The sequence below is a fragment of the Lampris incognitus genome, chromosome 20 (assembly GCF_029633865.1).
Source record: "Lampris incognitus isolate fLamInc1 chromosome 20, fLamInc1.hap2, whole genome shotgun sequence".
Classification (NCBI taxonomy): Eukaryota; Metazoa; Chordata; class Actinopteri; order Lampriformes; family Lampridae; genus Lampris; species Lampris incognitus.
In genome coordinates this window covers 30,244,274-30,269,676 of record NC_079230.1, presented here as the reverse complement: position 1 = coordinate 30,269,676, position 25,403 = coordinate 30,244,274, and the positions used below count along the sequence as shown (strand labels likewise).

The 25,403-nt window shown below is 52.5% G+C and overlaps 2 protein-coding genes across 4 annotated transcripts in view; one reads left to right on the top strand and one right to left on the bottom strand.

The window, feature by feature from the left end:
* The window catches only part of peli3 (pellino E3 ubiquitin protein ligase family member 3), a 43,143-nt gene extending 25,724 nt beyond the window's left edge, over positions 1 to 17,419 (bottom strand). For 2 of the 3 annotated variants that reach the window (XM_056300110.1, XM_056300111.1), the window contains exons 1-2: positions 17,119 to 17,419; positions 4,139 to 4,339 (exon numbers count right to left, since the gene is read on the bottom strand). In XM_056300110.1, coding sequence (XP_056156085.1) covers positions 4,139 to 4,339; positions 17,119 to 17,285 — 368 coding nt within the window. In that variant the 5' untranslated portion in view covers positions 17,286 to 17,419. Of the gene's footprint in view, positions 1 to 4,138; positions 4,340 to 16,814; positions 17,076 to 17,118 lie in introns of those variants that run through there. The other variant, XM_056300112.1, reaches the window with a different exon arrangement.
* Positions 17,420 to 18,357: 938 nt separating this feature from the next.
* The window catches only part of rce1a (Ras converting CAAX endopeptidase 1a), a 28,616-nt gene continuing 21,570 nt past the window's right edge, over positions 18,358 to 25,403 (top strand). Inside the window, exon 1 of the mRNA XM_056300232.1 lies at positions 18,358 to 18,605. Within this exon, the coding sequence (XP_056156207.1) occupies positions 18,358 to 18,605 (248 nt within the window). The remainder of the gene's footprint in view (positions 18,606 to 25,403) is intronic.

Genomic DNA, 25,403 nt, shown 5'->3' with positions numbered 1-25,403 from the left:
CCTCTCTCTAATGACATGGACATGAGGTCCTCCTTCTCTCTAATGACATGGACATGAGGTCCTCCTTCTCTCTAATGACATGGACATGAGGTCCTCTCTATCTCTAATAACATGGACATGAGGTCCTCCTTCTCTCTAATAACATGGACATGAGGTCCTCCTTCTCTCTAATGACATGGACATGAGGTCCTCTCTCTCTCTAATGACATGGACATGAGGTCCTCTCTATCTGTAATAACATGGACATGAGGTCCTCCCTCTCTCTAATGACATGGACATGAGGTCCTCTCTATCTGTAATAACATGGACATGAGGTCCTCCCTCTCTCTAATGACATGGACATGAGGTCCTCTCTATCTGTAATAACATGGACATGAGGTCCTCCCCCTCTCTAATGAGATGGACACGAGGTCCTCTCTATCTCTAATATCATGGACATGAGGTCCTCCATCTCTCTAACGACATGGACATGAGGTCCTCTCTATCTCTAATAACATGGACATGAGGTCCTCCTTCTCTCTAATGACATGGACATGAGGTCCTCTCTATCTCTAATAACATGGACATGAGGTCCTCCTTCTCTCTAATGACATGGACATGAGGTCCTCTCTATCTCTAATATCATGGACATGAGGTCCTCCATCTCTCTAACGACATGGACATGAGGTCCTCTCTATCTCTAATAACATGGACATGAGGTCCTCTCTATCTCTAATAACATGGACATGAGGTCCTCCTTCTCTCTAATGACATGGACATGAGGTCCTCCTTCTCTCTAATGACATGGACATGAGGTCCTCTCTATCTGTAATAACATGGACATGAGGTCCTCCCTCTCTCTAATGACATGGACATGAGGTCCTCTCTATCTGTAATAACATGGACATGAGGTCCTCCCCCTCTCTAATGAGATGGACACGAGGTCCTCTCTATCTCTAATATCATGGACATGAGGTCCTCCATCTCTCTAACGACATGGACATGAGGTCCTCTCTATCTCTAATAACATGGACATGAGGTCCTCCTTCTCTCTAATGACATGGACATGAGGTCCTCTCTATCTCTAATAACATGGACATGAGGTCCTCCTTCTCTCTAATGACATGGACATGAGGTCCTCTCTATCTCTAATATCATGGACATGAGGTCCTCCATCTCTCTAACGACATGGACATGAGGTCCTCTCTATCTCTAATAACATGGACATGAGGTCCTCTCTATCTCTAATAACATGGACATGAGGTCCTCTCTATCTCTAATAACATGGACATGAGGTCCCCCCTCTCTCTAATGACATGGACATGAGGTCCTCTCTATCTCTAATAACATGGACATGAGGTCCCCCCTCTCTCTAATGACATGGACATGAGGTCCTCCTTCTCTCTAATGACATGGACATGAGGTCCTCCTTCTCTCTAATGACATGGACATGAGGTCCTCCTTCTCTCTAATGACATGGACATGAGGTCCTCTCTATTTCTAATAACATGGACATGAGGTCCCCCCTCTCTCTAATGACATGGACATGAGGTCCTCTCTATCTCTAATATCATGGACAAGAGGTCCCCCATCTCTCTAACGACATGGACATGAGGTCCTCTCTATCTCTAATAACACGGACAAGAGGTCCCCCATCTCTCTAACGACATGGACATGAGGTCCTCTCTATCTCTAATAACACGGACATGAGGTCCCCCCTCTCTCTAATGACATGGACATGAGGTCCTCCTTCTCTCTAATGACATGGACATGAGGTCCTCCTTCTCTCTAATGACATGGACATGAGGTCCTCTCTATCTCTAATAACATGGACATGAGGTCCTCCTTCTCTCTAATGACATGGACATGAGGTCCTCTCTATCTGTAATAACATGGACATGAGGTCCTCCCTCTCTCTAATGACATGGACATGAGGTCCTCTCTATCTGTAATAACATGGACATGAGGTCCTCCCTCTCTCTAATGAGATGGACACGAGGTCCTCTCTATCTCTAATATCATGGACATGAGGTCCTCCATCTCTCTAACGACATGGACATGAGGTCCTCTCTATCTCTAATAACATGGACATGAGGTCCTCCTTCTCTCTAATGACATGGACATGAGGTCCTCTCTATCTCTAATAACATGGACATGAGGTCCTCCTTCTCTCTAATGACATGGACATGAGGTCCTCTCTATCTCTAATGACATGGACATGAGGTCCTCTCTATCTGTAATAACATGGACATGAGGTCCTCCCTCTCTCTAACGACATGGACATGAGGTCCTCTCTATCTCCACTAACATGGACATGAGGTCCTCTCTATCTCTAATAACATGGACATGAGGTCCCCCCTCTCTCTAACTACATGGACATGAGGTCCTCTCTATCTCTAATAACATGGACATGAGGTCCTCCTTCTCTCTAATAACATGGACATGAGGTCCTCCCTCTCTCTAACGACATGGACATGAGGTCCCCCCTCTCTCTAACGACATGGACATGAGGTCCTCTCTATCTCTAATAACATGGACATGAGGTCCCCCCTCTCTCTAACTACATGGACATGAGGTCCTCTCTATCTCTAATAACAAGGACATGAGGTCCTCCTTCTCTCTAATAACATGGACATGAGGTCCTCCTTCTCTCTAATAACATGGACATGAGGTCCTCTCTATCTCTAATAACATGGACATGAGGTCCTCCTTCTCTCTAATAACATGGACATGAGGTCCTCCCTCTCTCTAACGACATGGACATGAGGTCCCCCCTCTCTCTAACTACATGGACATGAGGTCCCCCCTCTCTCTAATAACATGGACATGAGGTCCCTCCCTCTCTCTAACGACATGGACATGAGGTCCTCTCTATTTCTAATAACATGGACATGAGGTCCCCCCTCTCTCTAATAACATGGACATGAGGTCCCCCCCTCTCTTTAACGACATGGACATGAGGTCCCCCCTCTCTCTAATAACATGGACATGAGGTCCCTCCCTCTCTCTAACGACATGGACATGAGGTCCTCTCTATCTCCACTAACATGGACATGGCCAACTGATTCCCATAATCCATCTGCACATGGATCCATAAGGCCAAGGAGTAGATAAGACGTGTCTGTCCCTGTACATAAAATAGTTCTGTAGCATGTCTGCTTTTCTATCGCTCACGTGCAGATAGCAACATGTTGGTGTATCTGAACATGTCCGTCACTCCCTTCAGCAGCTAAGGGTTTAATGTCTCTTTGTGTCCATACGCCTCAGTGCTTGAAAGACACCTTTCTATGGGGTCAGATGAGCCACTCACTCACACACATTTGCTCCACAGCTGGAGTGCTTCTGGCCCTGTAGGCAGTTTTTCGTGCGGATATCTTCCCCCTTTCTCTTCCCAATTGTATCCGGCCAATGACCCCACTCTTCCAAGCTGTGCCGGCCTCTGCTCCACCCCCTCTGCTGATCCGGAGAGGGCTGCCGACTACCACGTGCCTCCTCTGATACATGGGGAGTTGCCAGCTGCTTCTTTTCACCTGACAGTGAGGAGTTTCACCAGGGGGATGTAGCGCACGGGAGGATCACGCTATTCCCCCCCGAACCGGCGCCCGGACTGACCAGAGGAGGCGCTAGTGCAACGACCAGGACACATATCCACATCCGGCTTCCCAACTGCAGACACGGCACGGCCAATTGTGTCTGTAGGGGCGCCCGACCAAGCTGGAGGTAACACGAAGATTCGAACCACCAATCCCCATGTTGGTAGGCAACGGTATGCCGTGCTATCCAGACGCCCTCCAGTAGGAAGTTTGAGGGAGCGCAGAATAATTCAGACTGATGTCAAAAACAGTACTTTTTTTTTTAAAGGTACCCTTCAATGGGCCATATGACTGTTATCAAGATGCCAATACCCAGATGGTCTGATCGAGGATACCCTTAGAGGGAAGGGTTTTTGAGTGTGCAACCAATGAAACATCATACCCTTGATGCGGCACCCACTGCATCTGAAAACATACTGGCTTGAAAACAACATTCACACACATACCCATACAGGCAAGCATGTGCAACTCATCCACCTCTCTTCAAACTGTCTCTCAGAGCTCATATCCACCAACAAGCAAACACTCAAGACGATGTACACAGATGCGATTCTCCAGTGTCTCACCCTAGGACGATGAGCTCGCCATACTTGATGGGCTCCTTGTCCCCTGGGAAGACCCCGTCGTGGGGCTGCGAGCCTGAGCTCAGGGGTGGGGAGGGCTGGCTCTTGTTGCAGGATGGGCGCAGCTCCAGAGATGGGGGGGGACACAGAGCTTCTGAGCTACCCTCCAAAACCATGCCCACCGGCCACAACGGGGGCTCACGGCTAGGGGGAGAAAGGAGAGACAGACAGACAAAGAGAGAGAGGGCGGGGAGTCAGATAGATAACCTACACCTGTGACACTGAATAACTGTACTTGAATATGAATTGACGACATTGAAAACATTTCATTTTCACTATTATGTTTTCTTAGTCATACCAACCATGACCTTACAGAGCTTCTGGTACTGCATGATGACTCTCAAATCTATGTAGGATTTTGGTAAGATTATAAAAAGTCAGATACATTTTATACAGGTTTGCTCATTTGGAAAAACGCTGTGTGACAAATCCTTCTCCTTTGCATCATTGCTGAAGCCGCCAAACAGCTAACCGAGTCAAACAGCTAAAAGAGTCAAACAGCTAACAGAGTCCAACAGCTACAGCTAACAGAGTCAAACAGCTAACAAATTCATACAGCTAACAGATTCATACAGCTAACACATTCATACAGCCAACAGATCCAAACAGCTAATACATTCATACAGCTAACAGATTCATACAGCCAACAGATCCACACAGCTAACAGACTCATACAGCCTACGCGTTCATACAGCCAACAGATCCAAACAGCTAACACATTCATACAGCTAACGCATTCATACAGCCAACAGTTCCAAACAGCTAACAGATTCATACAGCCAACAAATCCACACAGCTAACACATTCATACAGCTAACGCATTCATACAGCCAACAGATCCAAACAGCTAACAGATTCATACACCTAATGGATCCAAACAGCTACCACATTCATACAGCTAACAGATCCAAACAGCTAACAGATTCATACAGCCAACAGATCCAAACAGCTACCACATTCATACAGCTAACAGATCCAAACAGCTAACACATTCATACAGCTAACAGATCCAAACAGCTAACAGATTCATACAGCTAACACATTCATACAGCCAACAGATCCAAACAGCTAACACATTAATACAGCTAACAGATTCATACAGCCAACAGATCCAAACAGCTAACACATTAATACAGCTAACAGATTCATAAAGCTAACAGAGTCAAACAGCTAACACATTCATACAGCTAACACATTCATACAGCTAACAGATTCATACAGCTAACAGATTAATACAGCTAACAGAGTCATACAGCGAACATATTCATAACAGAGTTATACATTAACAGATTCATAAGTCATAACAGACTCATACATTAACAGGTTCGGGAACAATGGGCAGGATGCGCCTCATCACTCAGCCACTGCCTCGGTGGCCAGAGTGACTTTCTGACGTTTGCTCTTCTGGTAATTTTCATGGTCCTTGACTGAAGTGCTTTTGGCTTGCTGACCCAGGATATTTGCTGAGCCCCCCGGCCCAGCCAATTGGATTGGATCAGTAAAAGTAATAAGGCTTTTCCCCCCACAAAGGCAGATAAACAGAAACCTGCACCCCTGCCCCCGTTAGCGCTCCATCATCTTACTGCGATGATGACACGAGCTTCTGTCGGAGCGCTGGCAAGCGGTGCTGGGAAATAAGCTCCAGGCAGGCAGGCTAAAGGTAAGAAGCGTGCACGTCCCCCTCAAGCTTCTACAGCCATCCATACAATCTTCAGAGAAATCCGCAATACTGTGAGACTGCATTCCACACCATTAGTGTTTTAATTGACAATAAATAAGAATACTGTATGTAGCGAATTCGGGGGGACAACGCAACCACTGGAACTGCCGCGGCCGGGAGGCGAACCCGTATCGCCCGCACCGCAGGAGAGATCGCTATCCGCTCGACTAAAGGGTCAGACCCGCCAGCCTGCGCCCAGCGTGTCTACTAATCCATGCACGTTACACTACTGTAAACGACTAATTAGACACGTTAGCCCCTAGCTAACGGGTCTGACTAACGGGTCTGACCCTTTAGCCGAGCGGTTAGCGAGGTCGCCTTGTGGTGCAGTACACCCCGTATCGAATCCCGCACCGGGCAAGAAAATAACCGATTACATAAGCATACTGTAATCTACTAATAAGACACGTTAGCCCCTAGCTAACGGGTCTGACCCTTTAGCCGAGCGGTTAGCGATGTCGCCTTGTGGTGCAGTAGACCCCGTATCGAATCCCGCACCGGGCAAGAAAATAACCGCTTACATTGGTGGCAGCGGTGGGATCCGGAAGTGTGCAGATCCTCAGAAGTCTCTTCGGAGCGCGGGAAGAACAAAGCGCGACGGCGCGCTTCCGGGGAGGGTGACGACTGTAAACTACCAACTAGACACGTTAGCCCCTAGCTAACGAGTCTGACCCTTTAGCCGAGCGGTTAGTGATGTCGCCTTGTGCTGCAGTACACCCGTATCAAATCCCGCACCGGGCAAGAAAATAACCGGTTACATTGGTGGCAGCGGTGGGATCCGGAAGTGTGCAGATCCTCAGAAGTCTCTTCGGAGCGCGGGAAGAACAAAGCACGAGGGCGCGCTTCCGGTGGAGGGTGACGACTGTAAACTACTAATTAGACATGTTAGCCGCTAGCTAACGAGTCTGACCCTTTAGCCGAGCGGTTAGTGAGGTCGCCTTGTGCTGCAGTACACCCGTATCGAATCCCGCACCGGGCAAGAAAATAACCGATTACATAAGCATACTGTAATCTACTAATAAGACACGTTAGCCCCTAGCTAACGGGTCTGACCCTTTAGCCGAGCGGTTAGCGATGTCGCCTTGTGGTGCAGTAGACCCCGTATCGAATCCCGCACCGGGCAAGAAAATAACCGCTTACATTGGTGGCAGCGGTGGGATCCGGAAGTGTGCAGATCCTCAGAAGTCTCTTCGGAGCGCGGGAAGAACAAAGCGCGAGGGCGCGCTTCCGGGGAGGGTGACGACTGTAAACTACTAACTAGACACGTTAGCCCCTAGCTAACGAGTCTGACCCTTTAGCCGAGCGGTTAGTGATGTCGCCTTGTGCTGCAGTACACCCGTATCAAATCCCGCACCGGGCAAGAAAATAACCGGTTACATTGGTGGCAGCGGTGGGATCCGGAAGTGTGCAGATCCTCAGAAGTCTCTTCGGAGCGCGGGAAGAACAAAGCACGAGGGCGCGCTTCCGGTGGAGGGTGACGACTGTAAACTACTAATTAGACATGTTAGCCGCTAGCTAACGAGTCTGACCCTTTAGCCGAGCGGTTAGTGAGGTCGCCTTGTGCTGCAGTACACCCGTATCGAATCCCGCACCGGGCAAGAAAATAACCGATTACATAAGCATACTGTAATCTACTAATAAGACACGTTAGCCCCTAGCTAACGGGTCTGACCCTTTAGCCGAGCGGTTAGCGATGTCGCCTTGTGGTGCAGTAGACCCCGTATCGAATCCCGCACCGGGCAAGAAAATAACCGCTTACATTGGTGGCAGAGGTGGGATCCGGAAGTGTGCAGATCCTCAGAAGTCTCTTCGGAGCGCGGGAAGAACAAAGCGCGAGGGCGCGCTTCCGGGGAGGGTGACGACTGTAAACTACTAACTAGACACGTTAGCCCCTAGCTAACGAGTCTGACCCTTTAGCCGAGCGGTTAGTGATGTCGCCTTGTGCTGCAGTACACCCGTATCGAATCCCGCACCGGGCAAGAAAATAACCGGTTACATTGGTGGCAGCGGTGGGATCCGGAAGTGTGCAGATCCTCAGAAGTCTCTTCGGAGCGCGGGAAGAACAAAGCACGAGGGCGCGCTTCCGGTGGAGGGTGACGACTGTAAACTACTAATTAGACATGTTAGCCGCTAGCTAACGAGTCTGACCCTTTAGCCGAGCGGTTAGTGAGGTCGCCTTGTGCTGCAGTACACCCGTATCGAATCCCGCACCGGGCAAGAAAATAACCGCTTACATTGGTGGCAGCGGTGGGATCCGGAAGTGTGCAGATCCTCAGAAGTCTCTTCGGAGCGCGGGAAGAACAAAGCGCGAGGGCGCGCTTCCGGGGAGGGTGACGACTGTAAACTACTAACTAGACACGTTAGCCCCTAGCTAATGGGTCTGACCCTTTAGCCGAGCGGTTAGTGATGTGGCCTTGTGGTGCAGTACACCCGTATCAAATCCCGCACCGGGCAAGAAAATAACCGCTTACATTGGTGGCAGCGGTGGGATCCGGAACTGTGCAGATCCTCAGAAGTCTCTTCGGAGCGCGGGAAGAACAGAGGGCGCGCTTCCGGGAGAGGGTGACGATTGTAAACTACTAATAAGACACGTTAGCCCCTAGCTAACGGGTCTGACTAACGGGTCTGACCCTTTAGCCGAGCGGTTAGTGAGGTCGCCTTGTGGTGCGGTACACCCCGTATCGAATCCCGCACCGGGCAACAATATAACCGGTTACACTACTATGTGAAAACAGTTGGCTCCTTTCTGCCACGTCTGACTCACCGTGTTTATGTAGATATTTTGACATGAGCCGTTTTACAGAAGAAAAACAGCCCTGAATCCCGGGCCTCCATCGGCAGAGAGGCGCACAGGTTTTAAGCCGGTGCCTTGATACTCAAACCTATTATTAATCAAAAGTGGGCGAGACCACCTACACGGTGGAAAACAAGTGGTGCAAAAGCATGACAACCCCCCTCACAAGCTTTGTTCTCTCTTTGTGGAGATTAGATAACAGTCTTAGAAACACAAACACGATGCCGGTGAACACGTTATCGTGATTTCGAAACCCTCCCGTCCTGCCTGCCTTGTTTTCCCAACGCCTCGGAGCGACGCTCCCGCAAAGCAGGCGCTGACCCATACTGGACTACCTTACCCAGAAGTCAACTGATGTCCGATACCAGGTTTTATTAAATCTGGACCCCGATGAGGAGAAAATGTTCTCATAATCAGATGACGGATGGCTGGCAGCAGACTCAGTCATTTCATCCCCCCCCCCAGCTATCCATGCCTTGGCTTGATATGAGGGGATGGAGGGTGGAGCGGGTTCAGTGCTGCAGGGGTGGGGTGGGGGGAGTAGACTCAGGGGAGGCCGGGGAAAGAGGTACACGAGGAAAAGAGAAGGGACGACTTAATGGGAGGCGATGGAAACGTGGGGGTATGGGGTAGGGCGGGCGTTCTCCGACAGTGACAATAGACTGTGGTGCAGAATAGCATGCATTTAAAACAACAACAACAACAACAACAACAACAACGACAACAACGGTTCAGGTCCAGCTCACGACCTTTAACTGCACATCTCCCCCTCTCACATGATGTGCAGCACTAGAACGGAGATCTCGTACAAAATAAATCAATAAACACCGGTAGGTGTCGGGGTACGGCGGACGAGTGAGAAGGTTGGAGGGATGAGACGGACGGAGAAGTGAGAAGGTTGGAGAAGTGAGGGTCTGGATGACGAGGACAGGCAGATGTAGGCAGATGTTTAAATGCTGCACATCTTCTGTGTGTGTGCGTGTGGACTGTGGATCTCTGAGGCTAACGGCCTCGTGGAACAGAAAGATGATGAGAGGAGGAAGAAAAGAGTAGCGGGAGGCAGAGGGTGGTGCTGCGGGGTGGGGGTGGGGGTGGTTTGCTGTGCGTCTCAGTGTGTGTGTACGCTGGGTTGTGTGTCTGCTGCATGGCGCAGGCGCAGGCGGGCCAGGCTTTGGCAGGGTGATGGATTGCCTGTTCTGTGCCACGCATTTTCTAATCAACCCACAGCCACATTCTGTGTGTGTGTGTGGGTGGGTGTGGGTGGGTGGGTGGGTGGGTGTGCATTGGGAGGGAGGGAGGGGGGTGTTGAGTGAGGGCCCATCGAGGGAGAGAGACTGAAAGAGAGGGAAAGAAACAAAGAAGAGCTGTCTGACAAAGGATGACAAAGAGAAGAGAAAATAATAGAGAGAAATAGATAAGGGAGGGGGGGGTGGGTGGAGGGGCTGTTGTAGGAAAAACTGCATGTTGTAGTTCTCTGGCCAGCAGGGCAGACACAGCCCTGTCCCCCCCTATTGTCCACAAACTGCCCTTCGTTTCATAATCTCATATTTTCTCATCAACGCTCCTCTAACCCCTACCCCCCCCCTCCCCCCCGGGACATTTCTAGTCTCTCCTTGTCTTTTTTTCCGGCTGTCATCTCACCTTCACTATCATGTAGTCATGAAGACACTGAGAACTATCCTCTGGTCCTCCATCTAGACTGCCCTGCTGGTCAGGGAGGACCTGGTGGGCCTGTGGGGAGCTGGTCAGGGAGGACCTGGTGGGCCTATGGGGAGCTGGTCAGGGAGGACCTGGTGGGCCTATGGGGAGCTGGTCAGGGAGGACCTGGTGGGACTGTGGGGAGCTGGTCAGGGAGGACCTGGTGGGCCTGTGGGGAGCTGGTCAGGGAGGACCTGGTGGGCCTATGGGGAGCTGGTCAGGGGGGACCTGGTGGGACTGTGGGGAGCTGGTCAGGGAGGACCTGGTGGGCCTGTGGGGAGCTGGTCAGGGAGGACCTGATTGGACTGTGGGGAGCTGGTCAGGGAGGACCTGGTGGGCCTGTGGGGAGCTGGTCAGGGAGGACCTGGTGGGCCTGTGGGGAGCTGGTCAGGGAGGACCTGGTTAGACTGTGGGGAGCTGGTCAGGGAGGACCTGGTGGGCCTATGGGGAGCTGGTCAGGGGGGACCTGGTGGGACTGTGGGGAGCTGGTCAGGGAGGACCTGGTGGGCCTGTGGGGAGCTGGTCAGGGAGGACCTGGTGGGCCTGTGGGGAGCTGGTCAGGGAGGACCTGGTGGGCCTGTGGGGAGCTGGTCAGGGAGGACCTGGTGGGCCTGTGGGGAGCTGGTCAGGGAGGACCTGGTTAGACTGTGGGGAGCTGGTCAGGGAGGACCTGGTGGGACTGTGGGGAGCTGGTCAGGGAGGACCTGGTGGGCCTGTGGGGAGCTGGTCAGGGAGGACCTGGTGGGACTGTGGGGAGCTGGTCAGGGAGGACCTGGTGGGCCTGTGGGGAGCTGGTCAGGGAGGACCTGGTGGGCCTGTGGGGAGCTGGTCAGGGAGGACCTGGTGGGCCTGTGGGGAGCTGGTCAGGGAGGACCTGGTGGGCCTGTGGGGAGCTGGTCAGGGAGGACCTGGTGGGCCTGTGGGGAGCTGGTCAGGGAGGACCTGGTGGGAGCTGGTCAGGGAGGACCTGGTGGGCCTGTGGGGAGCTGGTCAGGGAGGACCTGGTGGGCCTGTGGGGAGCTGGTCAGGGAGGACCTGGTGGGCCTGTGGGGAGCTGGTCAGGGATGACCTGGTGGGAGCTGGTCAGGGAGGACCTGGTGGGCCTGTGGGGAGCTGGTCAGGGAGGACCTGGTGGGCCTGTGGGGAGCTGGTCAGGGAGGACCTGATGGGACTGTGGGGAGCTGGTCAGGGAGGACCTGGTGGGCCTGTGAGGAGCTGGTCAGGGAGGACCTGGTGGGCCTGTGGGGAGCTGGTCAGGGAGGACCTGGTTAGACTGTGGGGAGCTGGTCAGGGAGGACCTGGTGGGACTGTGGGGAGCTGGTCAGGGAGGACCTGGTGGGCCTGTGGGGAGCTGGTCAGGGAGGACCTGGTGGGACTGTGGGGAGCTGGTCAGGGAGGACCTGGTGGGACTGTGGGGAGCTGGTCAGGGAGGACCTGGTGGGCCTGTGGGGAGCTGGTCAGGGAGGACCTGGTGGGCCTGTGGGGAGCTGGTCAGGGAGGACCTGGTGGGCCTGTGGGGAGCTGGTCAGGGAGGACCTGGTGGGCCTGTGGGGAGCTGGTCAGGGAGGACCTGGTGGGCCTGTGGGGAGCTGGTCAGGGATGACCTGGTGGGAGCTGGTCAGGGAGGACCTGGTGGGCCTGTGGGGAGCTGGTCAGGGAGGACCTGGTGGGCCTGTGGGGAGCTGGTCAGGGAGGACCTGATGGGCCTGTGGGGAGCTGGTCAGGGAGGACCTGGTGGGCCTGTGGGGAGCTGGTCAGGGAGGACCTGATGGGACTGTGGGGAGCTGGTCAGGGAGGACCTGGTGGGCCTGTGGGGAGCTGGTCAGGGAGGACCTGGTGGGCCTGTGGGGAGCTGGTCAGGGAGGACCTGGTGGGCCTGTGGGGAGCTGGTCAGGGGGGACCTGGTGGGACTGTGGGGAGCTGGTCAGGGAGGACCTGGTGGGCCTGTGGGGAGCTGGTCAGGGAGGACCTGGTGGGCCTGTGGGGAGCTGGTCAGGGAGGACCTGATTGGACTGTGGGGAGCTGGTCAGGGAGGACCTGGTGGGCCTGTGGGGAGCTGGTCAGGGAGGACCTGGTGGGCCTGTGGGGAGCGTGTCAGGGAGGACCTGGTTAGACTGTGGGGAGCTGGTCAGGGAGGACCTGGTGGGACTGTGGGGAGCTGGTCAGGGAGGACTTGGTGGACCTGTGGGGAGCTGGTCAGGGAGGACCTGGTGGGCCTTTGGGGAGCTGGTCAGGGAGCACCTGGTGGGCCTGTGGGGTGCTGGTCAGGGAGGACCTGGTGGGCCAGTGGGGAGCTGGTCAGGGAGGACCTGGTGGGCCTGTGGGGAGCTGGTCAGGGAGGACCTGGTGGGCCTGTGGGGAGCTGGTCAGGGAGGACCTGGTGGGCCTGTGGGGAGCTGGTCAGGGAGGACCTGGTGGGAGCTGGTCAGGGAGGACCTGGTGGGCCTGTGGGGAGCTGGTCAGGGAGGACATGGTGGGCCAGTGGGGAGCTGGTCAGGGAGGACCTGGTGGGCCTGTGGGGAGCTGGTCAGGGAGGACCTGGTGGGCCTGTGGGGAGCTGGTCAGGGAGGACCTGGTGGGCCTGTGGGGAGCTGGTCAGGGAGGACCTGGTGGGCCTGTGGGGAGCTGGTCAGGGAGGACCTGTTGGGCCTGTGGGGAGCTGGTCAGGGAGGACCTGGTGGGAGCTGGTCAGGGAGGACCTGGTGGGACTGTGGGGAGCTGGTCAGGGAGGACCTGGTGGGACTGTGGGGAGCTGGTCAGGGAGGACCTGGTGGGCCTGTGGGGAGCTGGTCAGGGAGGACCTGGTGGGCCTGTGGGGAGCTGGTCAGGGAGGACCTGGTGGGCCTGTGGGGAGCTGGTCAGGGAGGACCTGGTGGGCCTGTGGGGAGCTGGTCAGGGAGGACCTGGTGGGCCTGTGGGGAGCTGGTCAGGGAGGACCTGGTGGGACTGTGGGGAGCTGGTCAGGGAGGACCTGGTGGGACTGTGGGGAGCTGGTCAGGGAGGACCTGGTGGGACTGTGGGGAGCTGGTCAGGGAGGACCTGGTGGGACTGTGGGGAGCTGGTCAGGGAGGACCTGGTGGGCCTGTGGGGAGCTGGTCAGGGAGGACCTGGTGGGCCTGTGGGGAGCTGGTCAGGGAGGACCTCGCAGAGCCAGAGAACATGCCAAACCCGTCTGCTCCGCATTACATAACAGTTTGTACTGTACACATCCTGCAAGCTGATGTTACCGTTTTCACTGTTACACCCCCCCCCCCAAAACCCCCACCATCTTCTTCTCTGTTCTACCCCCATTTATCTCTCACCCAGGCCAACGTTTCTCTGGTAGCTGCTACTGCCTCCCTTCTATAAACCAGCTTGCCTCAGGCTCCTCGTTATTAACACCATCACTAACGCGGTCCTCAGCGTGTCACACTCATGTCAGTGACCTTAGCACAACATGGAGCCGTCGTGTGGTGACACTACGGTGCATCTTCACAGCAGTTTATATAACCCAGAAAGCTCAGTGTGCAGGCTGCTATCGAACAAGAGGCCCTACATACAAGTGGTGATGTCATGGTGGTGATGTCATGGTGGTGATGGCATGGTGGTGATGGTAGGATGACAACGGCATGGTGGCGATGGCATGGCAGTGACGGCATGGTGGCGATGGCATGGTGGTGACGGTATGGTGGTGATGGTATGGTGGTGATGGCATGATGGTGATGGTATGGTGGTGATGGCATGATGGTGATGGTATGGTGGTGATGGTATGGTGGTGATGTCATGGTGGTGATGGCATGATGGTGATGGTATGGTGGTGATGTCATGATGGTGATGGTATGGTGGTGATGGCATGATGGTGATGGCATGATAGTGATGGTATGGTGGTGATGGTATGGTGGTGATGTCATGATGGTGATGGTATGGTGGTGATGTCATGGTGGTGATGTCATGATGGTGATGGTATGGTGGTGATGGCATGATGGTGATGGCATGATGGTGATGGTATGGTGGTGATGTCATGGTGGTGATGGCATGATGGTGACGGTATGGTGGTGACGGTATGGTGGTGATGTCATGGTGGTGATGGCATGATGGTGATGGCATGGTGGTGATGGTATGGTGGTGATGTCATGGTGGTGATGGCATGGTGGTGATGGTATGGTGGTGATGTCATGGTGGTGACGGCATGGTGGTGATGTCATGTTGGTGATGGTATGGTGGTGATGTCATGGTGGTGATGGTATGGTGGCGATGGTAGGATGACAACGGCATGGTGGTGACGGCATGGTGGTGATGTCATGTTGGTGATGGTATGGTGGCGACGGCATGGTGGTGATGGCATGTTTTGATGGCATGGTGGTGAAGGCATGATGGCGACGGCATGGTGGTGACGGCATGGCAGTGACGGTATGGTGGCGACAGCAGGGTGGTGATGGCATGGTGGTGATGGCATGTTTTGATGGCATGGTGGTGAAGGCATGATGGCGATGGCATGATGGTGATGGTATGGTGGTGAAGGCATGATGGTGATGGCATGATGGCGATGGCATGGTGGTGACGGCATGGTGGTGATGGCATGATGGCGACGGCATGGTGTCGATGGCATGATGGCGACGGCATGGTGGTGACGGCATGGTGGTGACGGCATGGCGCTGATGGCATGGCGCTGATGGCATGTGGCGATGATGGCATGGCGGTGACGTGTGCGTTTGTGTTATGCTGTAGGGGAGCTAAACTACAGTGATGGAGAGAATCCTGCAGTCCCGACTGGCCTTAAATCGCCCTGCTGTCTGCCAAGAGGCAGGGAGATTAGAAATAAGGGGGAGGGGGGGCATTGGAGAGAAAGGGAAAGGCAAAAAGAGGGAGAGAAGGAATACACCTGTAGCACTGTTGAGGAGGGCCATCTGAATTTCAAAGAAGGACAATTCAACTAACTAAGATCATTAGGCACTAGTAGCCGCACTTCAGGAGGCAGTCAGACAGAAAGGAAGTGCCTGCCAGCAGAGCCAAGATATCACCTGCAGCATCCAACCCTACTGATGACACGACCATCTCTATTGCTACGCTGAGACCTTCGCTGGACAGGGACACGTTCTGCTCCCGTCCTCTACAGGTTTTCAGCCCTTCTCTATAGCAACAACCCTCCATCCTCTCACGTTCCGGTTCAAACGGGCCCACTGGGGTTGCTGGCGTAAGAGTTCGAATAATCCCTTCAAAATGTTCAAACCGCAGCTGAAGGATGTTTTTTTTTTCTATTTACCTCGCTCTTCCTGTTGCCGCCACCTCTTCTCAGCTCGACCCCGTGGGCACCTGACAGGTGGGCCGCTAGTGTCATCTCGCCTACCTGCCGACGCACAACCACGCTGAATAATCATCTCCACCTTCCTCGCCGTTCATTATATGATCATTTTCCCTCCCCCCCCCTATTCTCTTGCCAAGCTCTCTCCATCCACGCCGCTTCCGCCCAACCTTCCCCTCCAAGCCCTGTATGACAGCCGTGACTAAAGGGCTCGGCCCGAGCGAGCTGTAGTCCCGCAGGATCGACCCACCGAATCACAGAATAACGTCCACGCGTGGCTCCTCGTTGAGCCGACCCATTTCCAACATGCATAGCTACAATGCACTCGTCACACACACCGTATGGCCGTCCAGAGACGTGGCCGGCAGCTTTGCTCTCCACAAGAAACATCTAGAAAGAACACGGGACACACCGAGGTCCTCCGCAACCGGTACCGGCTGATGTACAACAGCTCTAACACGGCCCCCCCCCCCCTCTCTCTCTCCCCCCCTCGGGGTGCGTATGGTTCTGCATGTCTGCCCCTTCACGGGCGGATTGCAGAGGATTGCGTTTTCCACTTGTCACGCGGTTACGGCGGCCTGCTTATCGGGGTTGCCCCCCCCCTTTATCGGGGTTGCCCCCCCCCCTTATCGGGGTTGCCCCCCCCCTCCCCCATGACAACAGATTGTATAATTCTTCATCTGATTACACCGAAAGCATCCTAGAAAACAAGAACATTCCATTTTAGCTCATCCGTCACACATCTGTCACAGCTGGATCCGTTCGCACGGGTGTTTTCTACGACGAGGGAATCCAGACCGGAGTCGAGGATGTTTTCAGAGCCGGTCTTAAGCGTCCTTTCTTCTGAAGCAAGGCACAGCCGTCTGCCTCTAGCCAGGCAGCCATATGCAGACAACAAACACGTTTATGGGTGTGTGCGTGTGTATGCGTGTGTGTGTGTGTGTGGGGCATCACCACGAACGTCAGCATATGGTATAATGACAAATGGAGCGCATCTATACAGCGCTTTCCTAGTCTACGGACCACTCGGAGTGCATCAACACACACACACACACACACGCACACACACACGCACACACACACGCACACACAACGATGGCGGAGGCTGCCATGCAAAGATGCCAACCTGCTCATCAGGAGCAGTTAGGGGTCCAGAGTCTCGCTCAAGGACACTTCGACACGCTCTCCGGAGGAGCCGGGGATCGAACCAGCGACCGTTGGACTACCGGACCGACCCGCTGTACCTCCCGAGCCGCGCCGCCCCGGCAGCGCTATACTCCCCGTCACGCAGCACAACACAATAGCAGCAAGGCAAAGCAGGCCATGCCTCGCCATTTTTATCGGTACCAGCGCCTTCGTCGCGGACGGACGCCAGCCGAGATCGCGTCACGACACATGTGGCGAGGGAAAGAGCCGCTGGCTATATGTACCCGCTGATGTTTGCCGAGGGGAGGTCCGGTGGACGGTTTAGATTCCTTGGGGCTCCGTCGGTCGTCGGCGCGGCCTCGGCTCCGGGCGCCGCCGCGTTAAACACACGCCACGGCAGACGGCAAGTCGGCTGGAGGAACCGCGGGGCCGGAGAGTGCGCATCGCACATCCGCCGCAGACCGGCGCGACATGCTCGCTTCCTCTAGGAGACCGCTGGCTGCTGTGGTCCAGACGTCCTCCCCGCGTCGGCACGTCTCTCTCTCTCTCTCTCTCTCTCTCTCTCTCTCTCTCTCTCTCTCTCTCTCTCTCTCTCTCTCTCTCTCCGTCTTCCCAAAAGCAGTAGAAAGAGAGAAGAGTGGTATACAGACGCGTGTGCCACACGCTCCGCTGGTTGTTGCGTATATATCAGAAACCACCTTCAGGTTCCACACGAAGTGCTGGCTCCGCCCCCAGCATCCGCCCGCCTGCGCGACGCCGGCACACAGCAGAGAGCCACGGTACACGAGCGCGATGCGCTTATCTTGGAAGGCGCGTGCGCGCGTGCGCGTGCAATAACGACAGAATTTTTATTTGTATTTTTTTTTCATGAAAGATGGGGTGGTTGGAATCGCGGCGCCGTCTCTCATATCAATACGACACTCTCAACGGCAAGGGACGTGCTCAAGAAACAAGGAGCAAAAATAATCTCGTGTAAATAAGAACAATAAATAAATAATCCTGGGCGCGCGCGCACGCACGCACACACAGACAGAGTGGCGTCTCTTGGAGGGTCATCATTCCAACACACAAACACCAGATTTCACCAGACTTCAAGTTTAATAACATGATTAAACGGTTTCTAGATGGAAAACGGCGACGCTTTGAATCGTATATTAACTTGGCTACCAGGGTGAACAGACTACAGATGTTATCAAGCATTAAAATCGCTCGTCTCACAAACGCCTCGCTGTAGTCCTTGGTATTTAGTAAAATCCTCATAAGTCAGTGTTCGGGATGAGCGGTCCGCAATATTGCCAGAGAGGAAACCATAAAACAGTCTTTTCCCCCCTAATTAGTGGGCCGACGCATCTTATTACCGACATCTACAGGTGCGTTCCGGGGGAGAAGGCTGACGTAAACATTCTGCGCCGGCGGCTCTGCGATGACGTAAAAATCCAGCGCCGCGGAAGCTAGCGCGCATAGCTCTGTGTTTTGAAAAGGAATCTCCCCGGCTTATCGTTCGTGGACGTCGGCCGAGCCGGATGGTAGAGAAGCGGTCCGGCTGTCGACCAACCCCTTCGTTTAGCCTCCACCGCCGAGCCTGTCCTCGCACCAGCCACACGGGAGAGGAGGAGGGGGATTTGCGGCTGAGCCTGATGACAGAGGAAATGAGCAGCAATGGCGGGTTTGTGCCTCCGGACGGCTTATGCTGGGTGTCGATTCTGTCCTGCTTACTGCTCGCCTGCTCCTACGTGGGGAGCCTGTACGTGTGGCGGAGTGACCTACCGAGGTTAGTCGTGCCAGTTTCTTTGTTGATTCGACCCCGCCGCTGCGCAGTCGCGCCAACCAGCAGCCGGCGAACGTAGTCGGCGGCCGCGTTTACACGCGAGTGAAGCGATAGACGGGCAGCGTTGCCGGGTACGAAACGGTGAAGGGCCAGTTCAGTTCAGAACTTTGTTGCAGACTCAGGGTCCACAACGTGACTACCATGGGGTCTAGAGCCTTCAGTCATTCTGCCCCCCCCCCCCGGCCACGGAGCTCTCTCCCACAAGACCTTCGCAACACTGACTCTCTTTCAACCTTCACATCCCATCTTTTCACACTGGCCTATTCAGTCTGAGCCACGCTTCATTGAGTTGTGTGCACATGATGATTTGATACTTATCTGTTGTGTTAACTTTTTCTTGTCTGCCCTGCTTTGTTTTATGCTGTCTGATGCAGGGCTGCTTGTTTTTTTAAACTGTTCTCTCTAAGGTGTCCTTGAGTGCTCTGAAAGGCGCCCACAAATACAATGTATTATTATTATAACAGACAAAGACAAACAGGTAAAATACAAACCCCTAGACAATACACAGAGTGAACACAATAAAATAACATAAATGGAACAAATCAGTGTCTTATAAGAAGGCAGCTATACCAGTGGTCCCGCTGCCGGGATTGGTAGCGTGTGGTACTGAATCTTATATTAGTTAAACCCTTGATGATTACATTATCAGAGTCACTGAGCCGGCAAATACATATATACATGAGATTTCTTAGAAGAGCCTGAAAGGTGTTGACTCCTGCAGCCACAAACATTTCACTTACACTACATCATCTAGGTCCTTTTAGTATTATTCTCATAGCATCATTATAAGCTGCTCGAAGCCTCTGTAAGCCTGCTTTTTTATAGTTTGACCACAGGGGGTGCAGTATAAAGTGTTGTACAATATGTAGTTTGACCACAGGGGTGCAGTATAACGTGGTGTACAATATGTCGTTTGACCACAGGGGTGCAGTATAAAGTGGTGTACAATATGTCGTTTGACCACAGGGGTGCAGTATAAAGTGGTGTACAATAAGTCGTTTGACCACAGGGGTGCAGTATAAAGTGGTGTACAATATGTTGTTTGACCTCTGGGGTGCAGTATGAAGTGGTGTACAATATGTAGTTTGATCTCTGGGGTGCAGTATGAAGTGGTGTACAATATGTAGTTTGACCTCTGGGGTGCAGTATGAAGTGGTGTACAATATGTAGTTTGACCACAGGGGGGCAGTATAAAGTGGTGTACAATATGCTCTGAACAGACATCTTCACACTAACTGAACACATACCAAACTTGCATGAGAGTGTGTGTGCTTGTGCATACATCATGCAGCATTGTCTATAAATAATCATCATCATCTGTCATTTGTTCAGTAATATAATGTCTAAGATATGTCACCTTATTACATACCCCAAGATTATTATCAGACAGTTTAAAATCAGGACATTTTAGACGATTGACCTCTTTGGTTCTGCAGATTATGACAACACTCTTACTAGCATTGTGTTTGATATCGTGCTGCACACCGTACACACAACATATATCAAGGAGCTGCTGGAGACCAGCGCTACAGGGACTGAGGATGACAAGGTCATCTGCATACATAATATGGTTCACCAAGGTATTACCCATCATGCACCCAGTGTTGGAGGCTTTCAACTGCTTGGACAAATCATCAGTATATAAATTGTAGAGAACTGGAGACAGAATTCCCCCCTTGTCTGACACCATTGTTAACCCCAAATGGGGCTGAAACACTATTACCCCATTTTACTTGGCTAGTCTGGTGGGCATACCAATAAGCCAGGATTCTCACAGTGTATTTAGTCGCCTACCAGAGGCTTAAAAGTCTTATTTTGAGGAAAATTATCCTACGCCATTCATAACCAGGAGAACAAATAAGCGTAAATGAGTATTTTCAGAAAGCATATTTATTGAGACAAACGACTTTTTGAAACTGCCTACACATCTAGCCACATTGTTTTTTAAAAAAAAAGAAATTGCTGACCTTGTTGTATGATGCGTGGAAGGTGGTAGTCTTTCGGGACTCACTCAAATAAAAATGTCCCAACATTGAAAACAAAAGCGTAGCTCTTCAGTAAACTCATAGTAAACTCTAACGTGAGTTGTGGCCTATTCGGCATGTACATGTACCAGCTGATAGCTGACCGTTTAGGTTTGACGAATGGAATTTAACAGCCGTCGTGCTCGTGAGTAACGTTCATCATCACCACAAGCATGACTGGCTGAAAGATGTCACGTGAGAAGAGACGGGTAAACACAGATGTAGGATCCATATTTTATTATTGCAGATTTTGCTGTCAGGAAATGAATAGCCTAGACTGACTACAACTACAAATACTAAGTGTCACAAAATTAAATTATTATACATTATCGTATGTTAGTGGCACAGTGGTGCCGTGGTTAGCACCGTTGACTCGCAGCAAGAAGGTCCTGGGTTCAAACCCTCGAGGTCATCCCAGGTCATCCTGTGTGGAGTTTGCATGTTCTCCCCGTGTCTGCGGTGGGTTTTCTTTGGGTGCTCCGGTTTCCCCCACCATCAAAAAGACATGCATGTCAGGGTTAATACTCCTGTCTGTGCCCCTCACCGGGGCATGGCAAGACCAACTGGGGGTGCTGCACGGCGGCTGCCCACTGCTCCCAGCTACACAGCTAGCATGGGTTACATGCAGAGCATAATTTCCCCATGGGTGGCACGATGACGCAGTGGTTAGTGCGGTCACCTCACAGCAAGAATTTCCTGGGTTTGAGCCCCGGGGTAGTCCAACCTTGGGGGTCGTCCCGGGTCATCCTCTGTGTGGAGTTTGCATGTTCTCCCCGTGTCTGCGTGGGTTTCCTCCGGGGGCTCTGGTTTCCTCCCACAGTCCAAAGACATGTAGGTCAGGTGAATCGGCCGTACTAAATTGTCCCTAGGTGTGAGTGTGTGTGTGTGTGTGTGTGTGTGGGCCCTGTGATGGCCTGGCGGCCTGTCCAGGTTGTCTCCCCGCCTGCCGCCCAGTGACTGCTGGGATAGGCTCCAGCATCCCCGTGACCCAGAGAGCAGGATAAGCGGTTCAGATAATGGATGGATGGATGGATGGAATTTCCCTGTTGGGATCATTAAAAGTATATCAAAATCAACATAAACAAAAACATGGGACTTTCAGGATCAGGAATCAGGATCAGGAATACTTTATTTGTCATTACATTTCCCCAGCCCACAGCAGTGCAACACAAAGACAAAAACACATATCCAATAACTACAAGAACACACATATCCAAACGAACACATATATCCCAACTAAAAAAAAGAAAAAAGAAAAAGAAAGTCACTGTCCAAGGGAACGAATGCCAGCCACGATGACTGTCGGAACTGCCGGTCTGCATGGACTAGCAGTTAGCTTAGCCTGTCCTGCTTTCGCGTCCTGTCAGACCGCCCTCGGGTGTTTCCAAGCTCCCTCAGCCGATCCAGCGCCAGCTGTCCCAGCCAGATGAGAACTGCCGATTTGCATGGGCTAGCAGTTAGCTTAGCCTGCCCTGCTTCGGCATCCTGTCAGATCGCCCTTGGTGTTAGCTCTTTTGGCGCAGCTCCGGTCAGGGCCGTGGTCCCTGGGCCCACAGGACGCGGCAGACCAAGCTCTCCCAGCCGATCCAGCGCCAGCTCTCCCAGCCATCAAACGAAGACAAAACTTTGATGCAGACATGGACAAAGAAACTGCGTGGACGGTACTGGGTGAGGCTGCCGCAAACTTGAATTCGTGCCGCCATCTTGCCACACCGGAAGCGGAAGCTTCTCTCTGCATTGTTGATCGTACGGAGGGCAAAATTATCGTACAAATACGATAATTATCCTACATCTGGCAACACCGTAGACTGGTGGGTCCCTGGGATGTCTGAAAGCAGCCCCCCTCCCCCAGCACAGTTACACTCAATTACAACAAACCGCTCATTAACTAAGGAGTCACCTTTCCCTCAATAGCATTTGGAGCACAGGTACACTCAGTTAAAGCCTGCTGCACCTTAACAAACTATCCCGTCTCAGTTATGAGGTCAGCCTGTCTCAGTTATGAGGTCAGAGACCAGTAACAGGCACTTCACCTGTCTCAGTTATGAGGTCAGAGACCAGTAACAGGCGCTTCAACTGTCTCAGTTATGAGGTCAGAGACCAGTAACAGGCACTACACCTGTCTCAGTTATGAGGTCAGAGACAAGCAACAGGTGCTTCACTTGTGTCAGTTATGAGGTCAGAGACCAGTAACAGGCGCTTCACCTGTCTCAGTTATGAGGTCAGAGACCAGTAACAGGCGCTATACCTATCTCAGTTATGAGGTCAGAGACCAGTAACAGGCGCTATACCTATCTCAGTTATGAGGTCAGAGACCAGTAACAGGCACTACACCTGTCTCAGTTATGAGGTCAGAGACCAGTAACAGGCACTACACCTGTCTCAGTTATGAGGTCAGAGACAAGCAACAGGTGCTTCACTTGTGTCAGTTATGAGGTCAGAGACCAGTAACAGGCGCTTCACCTGTCTCAGTTATGAGGTCAGAGACCAGTAACAGGCACTACACCTGTCTCAGTTATGAGGTCAGAGACAAGCAACAGGTGCTTCACTTGTGTCAGTTATGAGGTCAGAGACCAGTAACAGGCGCTTCACCTGTCTCAGTTATGAGGTCAGAGACCAGTAACAGGGGCTTCACCTGTCTCAGTTATGGGGTCAGAGCCCAGTAACAGGGGCTTCACCTGTCTCAGTTATGAGGTCAGAGACAAGTAACAGGGGCTTCACCTGTCTCAGTTATGGGGTCAGAGCCCAGTAACAGCCGCTTCACCTGTCTCAGTTATGAGGTCAGAGACCAGTAACAGGCGCTTCACCTGTCTCAGTTATGAGGTCAGAGACCAGTAACAGGCACTACACCTGTCTCAGTTATGAGATCAGAGACCAGTAACAGGCACTACACCTGTCTCAGTTATGAGGTCAGAGACCAGTAACAGGCACTGCACCTATCTCAGTTATGAGGTCAGAGACCAGTAACAGGCGCTACACCTGTCTCAGTTATGAGGTCAGAGACCAGTAACAGGCGCTACACCTGTCTCAGTTATGAGGTCAGAGACCAGTAACAGGCGCTTCAACTGTCTCAGTTATGAGGTCAGAGACCAGTAACAGGCGCTACACCTGTCTCAGTTATGAGGTCAGAGACCAGTAACAGGCGCTACACCTGTCTCAGTTATGAGGTCAGAGACCAGTAACAGGTGCTTCAACTGTCTCAGTTATGAGGTGAGAGACCAGTAACAGGCACTACACCTTTCTCAGTTATGAGGTCAGAGACCAGTAACAGGCACTTCACCTGTCTCAGTTATGAGGTCAGAGACCAGTAACAGGCACTTCACCTGTCTCAGTTATGAGGTCATAGACCAGTAACAGGCACTACACCTGTCTCAGTTATGAGGTCAGAGACAAGCAACAGGTGCTTCACTTGTGTCAGTTATGAGGTCAGAGACCAGTAACAGGCGCTTCACCTGTCTCAGTTATGAGGTCAGAGACCAGTAACAGGCGCTATACCTATCTCAGTTATGAGGTCAGAGACCAGTAACAGGCACTACACCTATCTCAGTTATGAGGTCAGAGACCAGTAACAGGCACTACACCTATCTCAGTTATGAGGTCAGAGACCAGTAACTGGCGCTACACCTGTCTCAGTTATGAGGTCAGAGACCAGTAACAGGCACTACACCTATCTCAGTTATGAGGTCAGAGACCAGTAACAGGCACTACACCTATCTCAGTTATGAGGTCAGAGACCAGTAACAGGCACTACACCTGTCTCAGTTATGGGGTCAGAGACCAGTAACAGGCACTTCACCTGTCTCAGTTATGAGGTCAGAGACAAGTAACAGGCACTACACCTGTCTCAGTTATGAGGTCAAAGACAAGTAACAGGCACTACACCTGTCTCAGTTATGGGGTCAGAGACCAGTAACAGGCACTTCACCTGTCTCAGTTATGGGGTCAGAGACCAGTAACAGGCACTACACCTGTCTCAGTTATGAGGTCAGAGACCAGTAACAGGCGCTACACCTGTCTCAGTTATGAGGTCAGAGACCAGTAACAGGCAGTTCATCTGTCTCAGTTATGAGGTCAGAGACCAGTAACAGGCAGTTCATCTGTCTCAGTTATGAGGTCAGAGACCAGTAACAGGCGCTACACCTGTCTCAGTTATGAGGTCAGAGACCAGTAACAGGCAGTTCATCTGTCTCAGTTATGAGGTCAGAGACCAGTAACAGGCACTACACCTGTCTCAGTTATGAGGTCAGAGACCAGTAACAGGCGCTACACCTGTCTCAGTTATGAGGTCAGAGACCAGCAACAGGCACTACACCTGTCTCAGTTATGGGGTCAGAGACCAGTAACAGGCACTACACCTGTCTCAGTTATGGGGTCAGAGACCAGTAACAGGCACTACACCTGTCTCAGTTATGAGGTCAGAGACCAGTAACAGGCACTACACCTGTCTCAGTTATGAGGTGAGAGACCAGTAACAGGCACTACACCTGTCTCAGTTATGAGGTCAGAGACCAGTAACAGGCGCTTCAATGACAAAGCCTAAAAAAATCAGTGACAGCAAGCTGTTATTGACTTGAATAGCTGAGTCCATTTAAATCTGCTTAATAACATTGACCTCCCGCAGAGGCACTGGCTTAGGGGCCCCCTGACCCCTTGGACCCCTGGACCGGTGCCTGGTTTAAATGAAATCGATTAAATCCGTCCATGAGTAGAGTTCTTC